The sequence below is a fragment of the Macaca fascicularis genome, chromosome 12, assembly GCF_037993035.2.
Source record: "Macaca fascicularis isolate 582-1 chromosome 12, T2T-MFA8v1.1".
Classification (NCBI taxonomy): domain Eukaryota; kingdom Metazoa; phylum Chordata; class Mammalia; order Primates; family Cercopithecidae; genus Macaca; species Macaca fascicularis.
Window position 1 is genome coordinate 110,842,699 of NC_088386.1, and position 19,246 is coordinate 110,861,944.

The 19,246-nt window shown below is 36.2% G+C and overlaps 1 protein-coding gene across 1 annotated transcript in view; it reads right to left on the reverse strand.

Moving 5' to 3' along the window:
- The window catches only part of ABCA12 (ATP binding cassette subfamily A member 12), a 213,383-nt gene that overhangs the window by 26,584 nt on the left and 167,553 nt on the right, over positions 1-19,246 (reverse strand). Inside the window, exons 35-41 of the mRNA XM_005574203.5 lie at positions 18,377-18,463; positions 17,527-17,620; positions 13,864-13,991; positions 12,306-12,393; positions 10,088-10,193; positions 1,632-1,686; positions 885-1,062 (exon numbers count right to left, since the gene is read on the reverse strand). Coding sequence (XP_005574260.3) covers positions 885-1,062; positions 1,632-1,686; positions 10,088-10,193; positions 12,306-12,393; positions 13,864-13,991; positions 17,527-17,620; positions 18,377-18,463 — 736 coding nt within the window. The remainder of the gene's footprint in view (positions 1-884; positions 1,063-1,631; positions 1,687-10,087; positions 10,194-12,305; positions 12,394-13,863; positions 13,992-17,526; positions 17,621-18,376; positions 18,464-19,246) is intronic.

Below are 19,246 nucleotides of genomic sequence, written 5' to 3' on the forward strand. Positions count from 1 at the left end.
TGAGCTCCAGATATAAGACAACAGAATCCTAAAGTACTAACTGGACCTTCACAGAAGTATGTACTTGAAATTTTCTTAACATTAAAGCTCTTGTTAAGTCCTGAACAGTCATTACTATTCTTTTAGATTTGACTTCTACAACAAACACATTTTAGACCTCACTGGATACATTAACAAAATGGATAATGCAGTTAATTACTCTCCAACCCTTTAAGCCAATGATCTTGACAGCAACTCAGACACTTTCACCATAATCACCAGGCAAATGCATACCCATCCTGGGCTTTTGGCCAACATTGGTGTGTTTGGAGTCACGAACAACCATCTGAACTTGGGACCATTTTATGCAAGTGAGAGAGCTATCAGTGAAATACATTCCTTCTTTTTCCTACTAATCTTCTTTAATGTGTCATTAGCAGGGGCTACTACTTCACATTTTTCACTATTAGTTGATTAAATTTTTATAAGCTTGATTGTTTGGCACAATTAGGTAAGGATATGTTGCTGCTAAGCTTCTGTTTCTCCACAGGACTGACAGTAAGACTTCAGCATGCTTAAAATCACCTGGCGGATCTTTTTAAAAATGCATATTCTCCACACTCCCCTCCTCAGATATGGACTTAACAGATCTGGAGTGGGGCGCAGAAATACACATTTTGAGTGCCCTAGGGAATCTGATCTAGTCCACAGAGATGACGGCAGGTAGGTTATCCTTCCTCCAACCACTGGATAAAGATAAGCCTGACTCAAGTCATTTTCTTTATTTCCTGTCGCTGTCACAACGATTTGCACAAACTAGAGTAAATAACTCTTGAATAGAAAACTGATGTCTTCTATCCAAATTAATCTTTTATTTCCTGCAACGAATGGCATACGTTACTCACCATGTCATAAATGAAGTTTGTTACCCAGTAGCATGTCACACCAATGCCTGAAATGTGCTGCAACTGTTTGGCTTTGGTTTGATGTTCCCTTACAACATAGGTGACAAAGCTGGCGGTGGTGACAGAGTAGCCCATCAAGATAGACAGTGCCACTAAAATATCGATTAAACTGCTGATTCTAGAGTGAGCAATAGGGAGAGGAAAACACACGTAAGTTGTTGGAACTCTTTTCCTCTCAGAAAAATTCATAACCAAAACCATCAACCAAACAGTACAAGAGTTGGCTGTGACACAAATAAGGCATCCTGCAAGGCAGCCAGATAATATCTCCAACGTGACTCCGCCGTGACCCCAGAATAGATGTAGTTCTAGTGCATCGGAATTGACTAGGGATATTTGATAGAAAAACCTCGGTCTCCAGCGGTTACAGAGTCTGTGCAAGGGATGTATCCTTCTTGAGCACAGAAACCATACTTATTTGCTATGCAGGGAAGTTGAAGTGATGTAGCACTTATCACTTGACTTATAAAAGCAGCAAACGCTGTGAGTCTGCAGTCAACAAGCTCTACTTGGCAAGCCCACTCTACACCCTTGCAGAAACTTCCTTTTATCCCTGTCAGTGACATATTACCAGCCCTTCTAGATTGACATTCATTCAGATACAACTGTGATTTCCAATTACAGCACTTTATACAGAGGCTCAGCCATGTCAAGGAGAAAGTAGTCATGCTAAAGATATCTGCTTACGTGGCTTGTTCTTGGTCTTGCACTCCTGGATAAGGATGGCTATACATGATGATGCCTTAAAGAAGAAACAGTTCTTCTATTAACAGGTATTCAGTTAATCAGAAATACCAATTTTTAGATGAATAATATTCAACACTTTCCTCCTTATATTATCATCTAAACAATTTTATTTGGGGGACCTTTTTATAAAGGAAAATTATTTTTCCCCTAATCCCATGAATGCCATACGATTGGTGGCACTCACATAAAAAGAGGTTTTTCACATTGTGTTTAGAACCTTTCGGAAGGGAAGGAGAATTTATATTTCTTCTTTTTTTTGAGACGGAGTCTTGCTCTGTCACCCAGGCTGGAGTGCAGTGGTGTGATCTCGGTTCACTGCAAGCTCTGCCTCCTGGGTTCAAGCGATTCTCCTGCCTCAGCCTCCTGAGTAGCTGGGACTACAGGTGCCTGGCACCTCACCCGGCTAATGTTTCATTTATTTTTTTTATTTATTTATTTATTTATTTATTGTATTTTTAGTAGAGACGGGATTTCACTGTGTTAGCCAGGATGGTCTCAATTTCCTGACCTCATGATGTGCTCGCCTTGGCCTCCCAAAGTGCTGGGATTACAGGCGTGAGCCACCGTGCCCCACCCCAAGAATTTATATTTCTTATATTGCCTTTCCCTCTAGTGTGTTATATTTAAATAATTATGTTCCATCTTTTCCTTCTATCTGGTCATATATATGTTTGTATTTCAACAGCACTTCAGAAACGTACATTTAAATAAGCAATTCAAAGAGGGACCAATTATTTATATGAGGATCCCTTAAAGAGCAGATAGTTACTTCCTCCATCCCTCTTTAGTGCTGTGTCTGTGGTGGGGAAATAGTATAGCCTGAGCAGACTCCTCCTTCCCTTTTATTGCTTCTAAGATGCTTATTTTTCTAGAGCTCTACCACAGTAGGGTTTGGGAACTTCAGCCATACCCGAGGCCTTTTCACTGAGACATAAATGTCTAAGAGGATTCAGAGATACTAGCTGGCTTCAAAAAAGTGGTCACTTACTTCCAATACAGTCCCAAATTGTGGGGATCTCCCAGTATTGCTTATGCTTGAGTAAAAAGCAAGGCTCTTTTTTTCCCTTCCTTAGGGGACCTTGGTTAGCCAAAGTCAAAAATGAGCTGTCAACAGTTTCCCAAAGGAAAAAAATGTGAAGGTAAAGTATGTACTGCCTGAGTGACTGTGGAAAAGAATGGTAGAGGATGCCATTGAAGATGGCAATACTTGTTTTGCCTAATACTTGTTCCTATAGTGTCATAAACTAAGTGGGAGCTTTCTCACTTACTGTTCATATAGTATTAGCTCATTGTACTAGAATGTTAAGGCCCTTGTGCAGCACTGAATATTATAGATGATTCTAAAGGCAGATTCTCTCAAGTTATGTTTATAATTTTTATTAAGTAGAATGTAACATCTTTTAAAGTTGTGTTCTGCAACTGTTGTATATTAAAGAAAAAATATATAGTTAAAAAACTAACAACAACAACAAAAAACCAAGTTGATTTATAATGTTAATCACATCATTGGAGGCATATATTTTTCTTATCTTTTGTATAAATTAAGGGGCCTTTTTATTTATTTATTTATTTATTGAGACGGAGTCTCGCTCTGTCGCCCAGGCTGGAATGCAGTGGTGTGATCTCAGTTCACTGCAAGCTCTGCCTCCTGGGTTCATGCCATTCTCCTGCCTCAGCCTCCTGAGTAGCTGGGACTACAGGTGCCCGCCACCACGCCTGGCTAATTTTTTGTATTTTTAGTAGAGGCGGGGTTTCACCGTGTTAGCCAGGATGGTCTGGATCTCCTGACCTCGTGATCCGCCCGCCTCAGCCTCCCAAAGTGTTGGGATTTCAGCCATGAGCCACAGCGCCCAGCCTACAGGGCCCTTTTTAACTGAGATTCAGTTTTTCTAGGGGCCCTACTTAAACCCTAATGCTAAATTATTATATAGGCAAGGGAGAACTTTTATTTCTGTTTTGTATTTCAGAATCAAGAAATACTCTATTTCACCAGAGAAATCCTTGCAAATACATTTTACTCCACTATGCAAAATCCTGTAGAACCAGTTTTTTATACATATTTTTAGCTGAAAGATCAAGGAAATGTGTCACAGTTGGGGACCTATATCATAATTATCTCTGTAGGTTCTACAGCATCCAGCATGATGTCCAAAGTAGAGAGACTGGTCAATAAATGCTTTTAAATGAACTCAAATCTTAAAATTTCAATTAATATTTTTCTCACATATAATATATATTAAAAATAAGACATCTTCTGATGTCTCTACAGTTATAAACCTTAAATTAGATGCTTCCCATGGACCATTACTTCTAATGCAACAAAGTAAGAATAAACACTGGAGTGGAAGGGGCAATGTGTTAGTATTCTTGAAAAAGAGCCTTGTTGTATAACACTTGTTAAGGAAAACAAGCAAACCTGTATTTTCTGAGAAGAAAGAACAGAATTTTAATGTTATATTAACCACTAGAGGGAACCACATGAATAGAATAGATATTGACATTGCAAAGGAAAGCTAATTAAAAGACTTATTAGCATGTTAGAATTCAAAGAAAATCAATTTTACAGTTAAAGTAAAATCCCAATTCATGCAAAATCTAACAAAGATGCCTTCAAACAACTAGTGTGTTGAGGGAGGCAGTGGGAGAATAATTGGGTTGATCGTTAAAACCAGTAATACTATTACAATGGTAGACCTCATATATGCATTAAGAAACAATAAAAGTAAGTTAGGGTGATGCAGCATTTCTTCTTTGAAAGAGATCGGGTTCCTTCCAGAGAGGGTGGAAACTTACCACTTCTGTAAGTCTATTTAAGAAAAATTATTAGAGGCTAGAAGACATACTGTTACTAATATCTATATAACTCAAGCTACATCTTATATTAGTTTTAATTAAACCAGTTTAGGGTCAAAATAAACTTTATGTTTTAGAATTCCTAATTCTTTATACTCTGTAATTTAAAATATAATGTTAGGAGCTACAACAAGCCTGCCGGAGTCTAGAGTGACTCAGATTGCCTTGGTCTAAATAAAGAGCACTAATTACAAAGGAAGCCAGAATACAGTTTTTAAAAAGCTGACCCTTCAAAAGCAGCATTGGTCTCTTGTTCTCTTTATCTTTGCTACATTTTCCCCTAGTTATTTCTATAGTTCTTATACTTTCATTGTCTGTCTCAACAATGAATGTCTTTTGCTCTGAATAAAACACTCTACTGAAAGTACAGTATCCAATAGTATTTCACACCAGGTTACACTAGACCCAATTCACTTTAGTCATCATTTAATTTAATTTACCACTTTTGACTTTGCTCTTTATTGATACTCTAGATCTAAGGACTATCTAGATCTAAAGACTATTCTTCTTGGTTTCTCCTACTAGGAAAATGCCAAAGCAATTGAGAAAAAAAATACTGTTTTCTCTGAAATGAAGACTCTTCAAGATCCTGATGCTGGAATGAGTATTGGACTCTTTGGTCTATTTCTACAGTCACCAGTACATCTGGCACACACTATGATGCCCAACAGTAGAGAGATGAAAGAAATGTAGATGTTGGCATTTCTAAAAGAGATGTTGTATCTTTTATCTTACTTAATAGACTATTAGACTATAAATCTCAATCTTGGCCAGCAAATGTGTTTGCCAGCTTTTCTTTATTCTTTAAAAAAAAAATTGTAGGATCAGCATGGAAAAATAATTTGAGCAAGGCTCAAGAAGATGACATGATCTGATAAACAGTAATTGAAATATGTATATGTTTTAAAAGTCTGTTTCAAATTTCAAGCCTTATTTTAAAAACCATGTGAAAGCCTCTTGTGAAACCCAACTGAAGTAGGCATGGCTGAGTTCAGAGGAGCAGTGTAGAGGATTAGAAAAATAAACAGGCAGGAGTGAGACAGCCCTGGATTCAAATCCCACTTCTAGGCCTTAGAGAAATGATATAATAGTAGGGGATAATAATATTCACCCTGAAGACTGCTGTAGGGATCATCAATATTTCATATAAAGCATGTCATATGGTCAGTGCTCAATGAATGGCAATGCTTTTGTCCAGTTATAGAATTTTTTAGTATAAAAGTTTTGTCTTTCAGAAAATTAACAAAGATATTCAGGACCGGAATTCAGCTCTGGATCAAATAGACCTGATATCTACAGAACTTTCCACCCAGAAACAACAGAATGTACATTTTTCTCATCACCACATGGCACTTACTCTAAAATTGATCACATAATCAGAAGTAAAACACTCCTCAGTAAATTAAAAAGAACTGAAATCATAACAGTCTCTCAGACTACAAGGCAATTAGATTAGAACTCAAGATTAGGAAATTCAGTCAAAACCACACAACTACATGGAAATTGAACAACCTTCTCCAGAATGACTCTTGGGTAAATAATGAAATTAAGGCAGAAATCAAGAAGTTCTTTGAAACTAATGAGAAAAAGAGAGAATGTACCAGAATCCCTGGGAAGCAGCTATAATAGTGTTAAGAGGAAAATTTATAGCATTAAATGCCCACATCAAACAGCTAAACATCTAGGTCTCAAGTTAACAACCTAACATCTTAACTAAAATAACTTAGAGAACCAAGAGCAAATAAACCCCAAACCTAGCAGAAGACAAGAAATAACCAAGATCAGAGCTGAACTGAAGGAGACAGAGACACAAAAAGTCCTTTAAAAAATCAACAAATCCAGGAGCTGTTTTTTGGAAACATTAATGAAATAGACAACTAGCTAGACTAACAAATAAGAAAAGAGAGAAGAATCAAATAAACACAATCAGAAATGATAAGGGGGATATTACCACTGACCCCACAGAAATACAAACAACCATCAGAGAATACTATGAACACCTCTATGCAAGTAAACTAGAAAATGTAGAAGAAACGGATAAATTTCTGGACACACATACCCTCCCAAGACTGAACCAGGAAGAAATCGAATCCCTAAATAGACCAATAACAAGTTTTGAAATTGAGGGAGTAATAAAAAACCTACCAACCAAAAAGAGCCCAGGACCAGATGGATTCACAGCTGAATTCTACCAGAGTATAAAGAAGAGCTGATACAATTTCTACTGAAATTATTCCAAACAATTGAAAAGGAGAGACTCCTCCCTAACTAATTCTATGAGGCCAGCATCATCTTGATACCAAAACCTGGCAGAAATACAAAAAAAAAAAAAAGAAAGAAAAAGAGGCTGGGCGTGATGGCTCATACCTGTAATCCCAGCACTTTGGGAGCTCAAGGTGGGTAGATCACCTGAAGTCAGGAGTTTGAGACCAGCCTGCCCAACATGGTGAAACCCTGTCTCTAATAAAAATACAAAAAATTAGCCAGGCATGTGGCAGGCACCTGTAATCCCAGCTACTTGGGAGGCTGGGGCAGGAGAATTGCTTAACCACAGAGGCAGAGACTGCAGTGAGCTGAGATTGTGCCACTGCACTCCAGCCTGGGCAACAGAGCGAGACTCTGCCTCAAAAAAAAAAAAAAAAAGCTTCAGGCGAACATCCTTGATGAACATCAATGCAAAAATTCTCAATAAAACACTGGTAAACTGAATCCAGTAGCACATCAAAAAGTTTATCCACTACAATCAAATTCGCTTTCATCCCGAGGATGCAAGGTTGGTTCAACATATACAAATCAATAAATATGATTTATCACATAAACAGAACTAAAGACAAAAACTACAAGGCTATCTCAATAGACACAGAGAAGGCATTTGATAAAATTCAACATCCCTTTTGTTAAAAATTCAAACTAGGTATTAAAGGAACATACCTCAAAATAATAAGAGACATATAAGGCAAACCCACAGACAATAATATACTGAATGGGCAAAAGCTGGAAGCATTCCCCCTGAAAACTGGCACAAGACAAGGATATGCTCTCTCACCACTCCTATTCAACATAGTATTGGAAGTTTTGGCCAGAGCAATCAGGCAAGAGAAAGAAATAAAGGTATTCAAATAGGAAGAGAGAAAGTCAAATTATCTTTGTTTGCAGATGACATGATCCTATATCTAGAAAACCCCATTGTCCCAGCCCAAAAGTTTCTTAAGCTAGGATAAGCAGCTTCAGCAAAATCTCAGGAGACAAAATCAATGTGCAAAAATTGCTAGCATTCCTATATACCAACAATAGGCAAGCAGAGAGCCAAATCATGAATGAACTCTCATTCACAATTGCTACAAAAAGAATAAAATACCTAGGAATACAGCTAACAAAGGAAGTGAAGGACCTCTTCAAGAGAACAACAAACCACTGCTCAAAGCAATCAGAGAGAACACAAACAAATGGAAAAACATTCCATGCTCATGGATAGGAAGAATCAATATCATGAAAATGGCCATACTGCCCAAAGTAATTTACAGATTCAATGCTATTCCCATTAAACTACCATTGACATTCTTCACAGAATTAGAAAAAAATTTTTAAATTCATATGGAACCAAAAAAGAGACAGAATAGCTAAGACAATCCTAAGCAAAAAGAACAAAGCTGGAGGCATCACACTATCCAACTTCAAACTATACTACAAGGCTATAGTAATCAAAAAAGCATGGTACTGATACAAGAACAAACACATAGACCAATAGAACAGAATAGAGAACTCAGAAATAAGACCAACATACCTACAACCATCTGATCTCTGACAAACCTGACAAAAACCAACAATGGGGAAAAAGATTCCCTATTTAATAAATGATGCTGGGAGAACTGGCTAGCCATATGCAGAAAATTGAAACTGGACCCATTTCTTACACCATATTCAAAAATTAACTCGAGATGGATTAAATACTTAAATGTAAAACCCAAAACTATAAAAACCCTAGAAGAAGATCTAGGCAATACCATTCAGGACATAGGCACAGGCAAAAATTTCATGATGAAAATGCCAAAAACAAAGCAATTGCAACAAAAGCAAAATTTGTCAAATGGGATCGAATTAAACCAAAGAGCTTCTGCACAGAAAAGGAAACTATCATCAGAGTGAACAGACAACCTACCAAATGGGAGAAAAATTTTGCCATCTATCTGTCTGACAAACGTCTAATATCCAGAGTCTATAAAGAACTTAAATTTACTGGGGAGGAAAAAAAAAAAACATTAAAAAGTGGGCAAAGAACATGAACAGACACTTCTAAAAAGAAGACATACATGCAACCAACAAACATATGAAAAAAAGTTCAACATCACTGATCATTAGGGAAATATAAATCAAAACCACAATGAGATACCATCTCAAAATAGTCAGAATGGCTATTAGTAAAAAGTCAAAAAACAATAGATGCTGGCAAGGTTGCAGAGAAAAAGGAGAGCTTTTACACTGTTGGTAAGAATGTAAATTAGTTCAACCATTGTGGAAGACAGTATGGTGATTCCTCAGAGATCAAGAGGCAGAAATACCATTTCACCCAACAGTCTTATTACTACATATATACCAAAAGGAATATAAATAATTTTGTTATAAAGATACATGCACATATATGTTCACTGCAGCACTATTCACAATAGCAAAGACATGGAATCAACCTAAATGTCCATCAATGATAGACTGGATAAATAAAATGTGATACATATACATCATGGAATACTATGCAGCCATAAAAAGGAATGAGATCATGTCCTTTGCAGAGAGATGGATGGAGCTGGAAGCCATTATCCTCAAGAAACTAAGGTAGGAACAGAAAACCAAACACTGCACATTCTCACGTATAAGTGGGAGCTGAATGGTGAGAACACACGGACACACGGTGGGGAACAATACATACTGGGGCCTGTCAGAGTGCAGAGGATGGAAGGAGGGAGAGCATCAGGAAGAATAGCTAATGGATGCTGGGCTTAATACCTAGGTGATGGGTTGATCTGTGCAGAAAACCACCATGGCACATATTTACCTATGTAACAAACCTACACATCTGGTACATGTACCCCTGAACTTAAAATAAAAGTTGAAGAAAAATAACAGTAAAATAAACAAGTAACCACTAACATATGTCAAAAAAGAAAGTTTTGTCATCATGTTTAGATTTGTGAACAATATTTGTAAACATTAATTGTTTTTAAAAATTGTTTAGCCTGTAGACAAGCACATCGTTTAAAAATATTTTTCTATGAGCTATATCTACTTGGTTCACAGCAGACATGCACATGAAGTCAGCATTATTATCCTGATTTGATAAATGAGAAAACTAAATTAACCCAAAGTTAAGAGGATTATTCAGAATGTTCCATCTGGCGGTAGTTACTACTTCTAAACTCCTTTTAAAGACCTGTGATTTAGATACCATAAAATACCTGCCACTGTGAAGAAACAGGATATAAAGTGCATTTTTATACGGAGAGTAACAAAAGTTGCAATACAAGACACTTTTGCATTAGTAACTTTACCATGTCGGGCAGCATCGTATTTTGACATGTTAACTCGCAGAAGGAAATTATTCAGGCTGTTGAGGTAAGCTGGAAGGGAGTGATAGCCTTCTGGATCATACCATACCTATTAAATTCCAAAAGAAGGCAAGATCAATATTGCATTCAAATAAATGAGGCTGTCTTAACATCTGACAGGCTATCTTATTTATATTTAAAATAAGAGCATCAATTTTCCAATAATTTATTTTATCTTGGAAGATTATGCACTGTTCTCTAGAGTATTGACCATAGGCCTATAAATTTCCAATTTGGAAACAGGCAGAAATTGGGAAGAGAGTTGTTCTGTGGACAGCACTAAGTTATTAGTTATTCAGGATCTCTTCTAGGCAAAGCTTGAAATAAACTGGAGAAATCATCATCCACATCCCTGTGGCAGATCCATGGGATTCTGAGACTAGAACTAAAGTAACCTGACTGTCAATAATGGTAATAAAAACTAATAGAATAGACCAAGCTGGAGAAATAAATAAAATACACATACATTGTGTCCTTAGCATAAGATTAAAAACCTTGAAATTCCTCCACTAATTTATTTTTTATTTTTTACTATTTATTTATTTATTTATTTGGAGATGGCGTCTCGCTTTGTCGCCCAGGCTTGAGTGAAGTGGCGCGATCTCGGCTCACTGCAAGCTCCGCCCCCCAGGTTCACGCCGTTTTCCTGCCTCAGCCTCCAGAGTAGCTGGGGCTACAGGCGCCCACCACTGCGTCCGGCTTTTTTTTTTTTTTTTTTTTTTTTTTTTTTGGTATTTGTATTTTTAGTAGAGACGGGGTTTCGCCATGTTAGCCAGGATGGTCTCGATCTCCTGACCTCATGATCCGCCCACCTCGGCCTCCCAAGGTGCTGGGATTACAGGCGTGAGCCACCGCACCAGGCTTCCTCCACTAATTTTTGATTCCGAATTATAACCTACAAAACGGGGTGTGATTTTACATACTATGTCAAAAATAGATTTAATATACTGATGAACCTCAATTCAAGAAACCCAATTAATAATTCAAAATGGCACAGTTGATTTGGAGAGAAATGATTTTATATTAGAAATTCCCATGTTTATGCAAAAATATTTACTCTGTGTGTGGAGAGAGAAGAGAGGAAGAAACGGAAGGCACTGAAATCCCCAGCACCACTATTTACTTTCTATATGATTTACTGTAAAAATCAGCTAAAATAGGCTCAGTAATATTTATCACACAGGGATGCTGTGAGGAGAAAATTAGGTAGTTTGTGTAAAAGATGATACTAGTGGTTGGCACATAAAAGTCACGAAATGGACATTAGTTTCCGCACTTTCCCAAAGACTGTGTATGTCTCTTACTACCAGATGAGAAATATGTGAAGACAACTTTAAATCCCTATGAGTACCATTGATCACATAGGTAAGAATATGCGTTTTATCCCGTGACTCTATCTCATTTTAGGTATAATCTAAAAGGAAAAATACGTGAGCAGAATTATTTATCTCCATTAAATTCGGTTAAGTTTCCAGGTTCTTTAAGAAGCAAAGGTAAACAACATGCATTTTCATTCTCTAAACAGTTATGACATATATACTATTGAAAAGTGCAGGTCATAAATACATAGTGTTACCTCTGAAGGAAGTACATCCCTTAAACCATCACACAGATTGAGAAATAAGAATTGCCAGCCTCCAGAACGCCTTTTCCCTGACCCTCCATGTCCTTCCAAATCCTAATACCCTCCCTTTCCCCTAAACAAATGGTTGAGTTTTGCCTATAAACTCTCAAAGTTTACAGTAAATGTAATCATAGTCAGTGTATTCCTTTTTGTCTTTTCTTTTCCTTATTGATAATGTTTGGGAGATTTAACTTCCTCGTTATATGGAGCTGAGTTCTTTCATGTCCATTGCTGAAAGTTTTATTGAATGAATATGAAACAGTTTATTTCTATATTCTGCATGTGGGTATTTTGGGTTGCGTTTTTGGCTATTATGAGAAATGCTACTATGTATACACATGTGTACATGTGTCCTGATGCTAATGTGTACCTGTTTCCCTATGGCACATACACAGATTTGGAACCACTGTGCCCTGGGTTATGCACAATGCCAAATCGATTGTACCCATGTTTTGTTTTCACTTCATGAAAATGCTTAAACATATCAATTTCACTTTCTCATTTGTATGACATTCCAGAAAAAAGAACAAAATTTACCTTGGCAAGTGTTCTATTGGCAGGGACTCCTGTTATATCAAAACGAAGGTCTTTTGTCAAAGGCAGCCCAAAACTCCAACCTCCATATCTACAGAGAGTAATAAAAATGTATCTTTGGTTTAGTGGAGAAAATCTTCTTAAATAGATCTAAAATACTTAACAAGGAGCTCAACATTTTTTTCTGTTAGGAACACATTTACAGTATAAAATGAATACTACCTGACAAATATTTTACATTTTTATCAATTCTTTTTATCGTGTTTCAGTCTCAAGTGTACATTATAACTAGAGGCAATAAGTTCTTCTAAACAATTGCATATGTGTAATAGTCATCCTGAAAATGAGTGACATATAATGTAATCAAGTTCTCCATCTTAACTGACCCATGCACTATCTCAAATATCTTAATATTTTAGTACTCAAATATTCCTTTTAGATAATTAATACTGAAGTGATATAATATCAGTTCATATCTTTTTTCAAATGGCTCAATTTCTTCTATATAACAAATTTTCCCCTATATTGTCCCCAGATACTATACATACATTTTTTTTCCTGAATATTTGAGGGCAAGTTGGGTCTATTTAACTGCTTGTCAATTCATGGTATAAAAATGAAAAGTTGATTTTTAAAATGCAAGTAGTAATTTTAAGAATAGGTTAATTTAACTGCCTATCAAATTAAGGTCAGATTAAATAAATAATGGTGCAATCACACTAGATAGTCACTAATCTTGTGACTATCATCCTAAATGTAATGCTATAGAGCTATATATTTTTGACATGCAAATAACATCATAGTATGTCATTCACTTTTTTTAAAGGCAGATTTTAAGATAGTTGGTTTATAATAAAACCCACTTTGTTAAAAATATTTACATGTATATCTGTGACAAGGAAACTTCTGGAAGGATATAAACCAAAATATCAATAGTGCTTATATCTGTGTGGAGAAATAATATTCTTTTTCTTCTTTTAGCTTATCTGTAGTTTCTAATTATTTTTTACAATGAATATTAATCATGGATATATATTGAGAAACAAAGGAGGGAAGAGATGAAAGAAAGAAGAAAATGGCAGCAATTGAAGGCCTACCAACTTTGTGTCTATGATAAATGCTTAGGTGGCTTAAGTACAAGCCCATTTCGTTGCTACACATGAACAACACATTTTGTCCACATGCAGATATCACACTCTTAAGTTTTGAGATATGCATATTGGAACTGAGGCCAGTTGTCATCAAAAGTCATGCCTTAAACCTCTCCAAGTTGGTATGAGCCAGTCAATAACTTCTCTTTGACTTCAAGGAAAAACAAATGTACAAATTTAACATTACATTTTTGAGGCCTAAAATAACCAATGGTTTTCAGTTTGCTCAAATAAATCTTAATTTAGAGTCATTATTTACATTTCAATATATAAGGTTGTTTAAATAAAACTGAGAATTTAACCATGTAAAATGTAAACAATAGAAATTTATATCTATTGTCTCTAGTTTAGAAGGCAGCTACCATTAAAATTAGAAAGCAATTAAATAGGTTATAAACAGAGTATTTTACCTTTTTTGGACAAACTCGTTTGCAGTTGATATAAGATAATTTTCCATTCGTTGCCCAGTGAGGTTATAAATTACTTGGGATGAGTAAGTTCTTCTGTGAGGTGGGGAATAGTTAAATTTAGGACATTCCTGGAAAATGAAGTTAAAAATGAATTTTTTCTGGCCAATGCTGTGCAAGTTAAATAGACAATGTCAAGGAGCTTCAGCCTCATGATTTGTCTATTACTGCAACTGGTAGAATGTGATAAGACTGTCCTTTGACTCTAAAGAGCTTTGAAAAAGAAGTCATCTCACCTACGCAAGAAATTAGAACAAATAGTTATTAGTCATGTAGAGCAAATCCCTATGTTTAGGACTCACTTAAAGGCCTGAAAGAACACAAGTTAACGAATGTGTGATATTTCCTTCACTGTGCTGAGGCTTAATATGTTTGGACAATAATGTTAAACATTAAGATGATAAAATTTCCTCAATAATTCTTGGGGAAGGAAAAAAAAGTTGGCCACAAATTGAAAACATAACACTTTTCAAGGATTGATAGCAGTGGATGAAAAGTGTATGATACATTAGTTTTAGGTATGTAACGTAAGAGTCAGAGCTTAGTTATATGTATATTAGTTAATATTATATATGTATATGTGTGTGTATATATATATTAATTTTATATATATAAACTTTTAGTTTGGAATTATTTTAGATTTACAGAAAAGTCACAAAGCTAGTGGAGGGTTCCTGTGTACCCTGGTTACTTTCCCTTGTGGGTACTTATATTACCAAGTATATTTGTTTAGAGCTTAGTTTAACCATTTATATTTATGCTTGTAACTTTCTGTACTTCCTGATAACTTAATTTTCAGTGTAGCTTCTCATGCTTCCTTGCAATGAAGTTTAGTTTGGGAAAAGTCTAGCACTTTTTTATAGTGCCACCTGTATGTATATCTCAAGAACATAAAGTTCCAGCTTGCTCTAAAAAATCGGTGCTGGATTTTATCTTATATCAAGTTATATTAACATGAAGATCGCATTCCAGAATGACACTGCTTTCACAAATAATTAAAAGAGAATACTCTTATGTATTCAGTATAATTTTTAAATTATACTATACGTAGAGAAATGCACATGTATTATCTGTACTACCTGATAAATTTTGACAAACTGACACACCTGTGGAACCAGTCACCAACAAACAAGATACAGAACAGGACCAATACCCCAGAAGCCCCCTCATCACACTCCCTGCAAATCACTATCCCTCCCAAAGTAACAGACACAGATTAGTTTTGCCTATTTTTATATTTTATATTAATGGAATAGTATAAATGTGTTTTCTTGTGTCTGTTTTCACTCATTATTATGAGAATCTTCCATATGTATAGTGGTAGATCAATCATTCTCATTTTGTACATATACTACTGTGGAAATATATTTGACATTACCTATTCTGTTAGTGGGCATTATTCACATTTCTGATGGGTATACAGTAAGAGTGGAATTGCAGGTCCCACAGGTGTGCAAATTTTTAGCATTAGGATATATTGCCAAGTAGTTTTAAAAACTGTTTGCACAAAATTAAATTCCCAGAGCAGAGTATGAGAGTTCTGGCTGCTGCATATTTTTGTTAACACTTAGAATTTTTCCTCTTCTTCATTTTAGCCATTCTGGTGAGTGTGGAGTGGTATTGCATTGTGGCTTAAATTTGTATTTCCCTGATGACTACCTTTTCATATATTTATTGGCCATTTGGATATGCTCTTTGTACAGTGTCTCATGTTTGTTGCTAAGTTTTCTGTTGTCTTATTTATCTTTTTCTCATTGATTTGCAGTTCTTTATATACACATTTATTCTGGATACGAGTCCTTTGTTGTATATTGTGAATATCATTCTCTACTCTGCAGATTTCCTTTTTACTCTCTTAATCTTTTGATGTATATGCAGTATAATTTTTTTCCCTCTCAAAAAACTTAGTACTTTATTCATATTGTACATCTGGTATACAGAGCATCAATTATGCAAAGTGACCTCATTGTTATTAAATAGTTGGAAATAGATTTAGGGATGTTAATTAAATGACAAAATTGGTTGGAAAAAATTGAAGATCTGCTGAATTTTTAATTTACTTTAATTTATTTATTTTGAGACAGGGACTCTCTCTGTCATCCAGGCTAGAGTGCTATGGTGCAATCACAGCACTGCAACCTTGACCTCATGGGCTCAAGCCATCCTCCCACTTCAGCCCCACCAAGTAGCTGGGACTACAGGTGCACACCACTACACCCAGCTAATTTTTAAATTCTTTGTAGAGATGAGGTCTCACTATGTTGCCCAGGCTGGTCTCGAACTCCTGGGCTCAAGCAATTCTCCTACCTCCCAAAGTACTGGGATTACAGGCATGAGCCACTGCACCTGGCCTAGATTTTTTAGATTAATAAAAACTATACAGATTTCAATCTTACATATTAAGTTAGGTAACTTTTATTGTGAACTAAAGAAATACATAAAGCACTTCTGAAGTTAGCTAAATGAGATAAAGGATTTTAAAACTTTTAATACTGGGTTAAGACTAATTCTTTTTTCCACCCAGGCTGGAGTGCAGTGGTACAGCCTTGAACTCCTAAGGCTCACGCCATCCTCTCACCTCAGCCTCCTGAGTAGCTGGGACCACAGACGCGTGCCACCATGCCCAGCAAATTTTATTTTACTTTTTGTATTTTTGGTAGAGATGGGGTTTCACCATGTTGCCCAGGCTGATCTTGAACTCCTGAGCTCAAGCAATCCACTAGCCTCAGCCTCCCAATGTGCTGGGATTACAGGCTTGAGCCATCACACCTGGCCAAGACTAATTTTTAAATATGCAGGGATTCCAAAAGATTCTTATTGGGTCCCAACTCCTACTGTTAGTAACTATTTTGCATAAGAACGCCAAAATGGGTTGCATTCACTGAAGATATTTTCATTATAAAATATTATACCAAGACACTTCAGTGTACAACCGTATGTCACTCTGAAGAAAATATTGCAAGAAATTTAGTTGGCAATATAGTAACTAGTAGAAACTAATAGTGACTTTTTTCTTCGACAATTTTGAACTTCTCTAGCGAATCTGGTTCTCGTGAAAGTGTGGTGAACTGATAGGCTTAGAAAACTAAGGTCTGCATCTATAGAATACAGACGGAGTAAGTGATGAATAATTTTTTCCTGTTTTTTTCAGGAAATGATTTTTTTTTCCCTGAAGCCTGGAGGTGTTGCTTAGAGACATATGGAGTTCTGTTCTAGACTTATACATTATTGACTTCCAAGCTGACCACTATAGTGGCAGTCTTGCTATATTTCAAATATGACAGTTATGGTCGCATTTTTTTTTTCATGTGAAACATAGAGCCTTCTACTTAGTTCTAAATTGAGACCAAAAATTCATTTTCGGTTGGTTTCCACAAAGACCATCATAGAATTACCTACCTTTGGAAATTGGTCCTGTGATGGATTTAAAACAGTAAGCTGATGTTCAAAGTCAATATTTTTGAGTTGCCCAGATCCATATTTCTGAGCTGCTAGCTTCCATAAAATGAACTTTTACTGATTCTTTGGTAAGCTAGATAGATCTTTCGAGCTTCGATATTTATTCCCGTATTTGTCCCATTTCACTGAAACTGAATTCCATCTTACCTGGACATTTTCTGAGCAGGAGCAAACACCAAAATTAGTGATGGGTTCTCCACTGGTGTTCCATTTTTCCAGACTGTCTTTCTTTAAACACCGTCTGCAAGTTTAAATGATATCGCTGTGAGATGTGTATGTATATGTGTTCTCACATTTACATATAAGCATGTAAACAAGTATTTGGTATAAAGTTCATGTGTGTAGTCACAGATACAATTTCCTGATTTTTCATAACTTCAATGTACATTGCCCCACCATTTCCAAAGGATTTGACATTTTGTGATGGGGGACAAGGGAAAGCATTTATTGATTATATAGTATTGAGACCAGTGCTTATTGAATTGTCTTAATTGTCAGGATGGGGCTTTTTCTCTCCTTTATTCTCTTTGCTCTTTTCATCTTCTCTTCTGACAGGAAGAGGATACTTTAGCATAATAATACACCAAGGTGAAGTTTACATGAGTTATGTATTAATACTATCTTAGACATTAGAATAAGCAACACTGTATAGTGCAAATGAGAGCTGGAATCTCAGCTAGATAAGTATCTTAGTCTCTGTGAACCTCAGTTCTTTATCTGTAAAATGGGACTAATAATCCACAAGGTTGTGACTATTAAATGAAAATACAAGAGAGTTGTACAAATCATGAGATATCTAATATTTATTGGTATAGCATAGGATAACTAAGAAATGAACTAAAGGAGATAGACAAAAATCTGTTAAACAGGGATTTCTATCAGGGTACAGCTTTCTTCCAGGCAAGTAACAGACACACACACACCCCCACGTACACATGAACACACTCAAACTGGAATGTTGAAAACAGCACAAAATAGAAGAGCAAGAACCACTTACAGATCACTGGTGTTCAGACACATGTTGTCAACTCCAGGGAAGTCCCACATTGCCGAGACAAGTGCTTCTGTGCTCGGGTGATAATTCCTGCAATATGAAAGGACAGAAAAAAATTCATGATTTTTCTACTAGTCTCCCATATTAAAATCATGCTTGAAGAAATGAAATGTGGCGTATATAGAACGGTTTTCTTTTTCTTTTTTTGAGACAGAGTCTTGGCTGTGTTTCCCAGGCTGGAGTGCGGTGGTGCTATCACACGACTCAATGCAACCTCAGCCTCCCGGATTCAAGCGATGCTTGTACCTCAAACACCCGAATTGCTGATATTGCAGGTGAGCGACACCAGGCCTGGCTAATTTTTGTATTTGTAGTAGAGACGGGGTTTTGCCACGTTGGCAGGCTAGTCTCAAACTCTGCAGCTCAAGTAATCTGCCCACTTTGGCCTCCCAAAGTGCTAGGATTACAGGCGTGAGCCACTGCACTCAGCCTAGGACTGTTTTCTTAATCTAAGAAATCTAAAGAAAGACACAGTCTCAGGAAAAGAAAGAAAGGTATCACAGGAAAATGCACATGTCTCTATTTGGCTGCCTTCTTATTCACCTAATTGTCACATGCATCAGTGATCACCTATTGTATATGTAACATTATATTATACAGGATTCTGACATTGCTATTTAATATTTGTGAGACCAATAAAAAGTTATTTGCTGTATATTACAACAGATTGGGAAGCCACACCTAACCTGGCTTTCTTGATTAAAGTCTAGTCATTAAAAATAAATATCTACTATAACTTTAGTTTCAGTTGAATGCAAAAACTGAAAAAACTATTTGTTGACAATAGAAGTAACACACTGCAATCAATCCAAC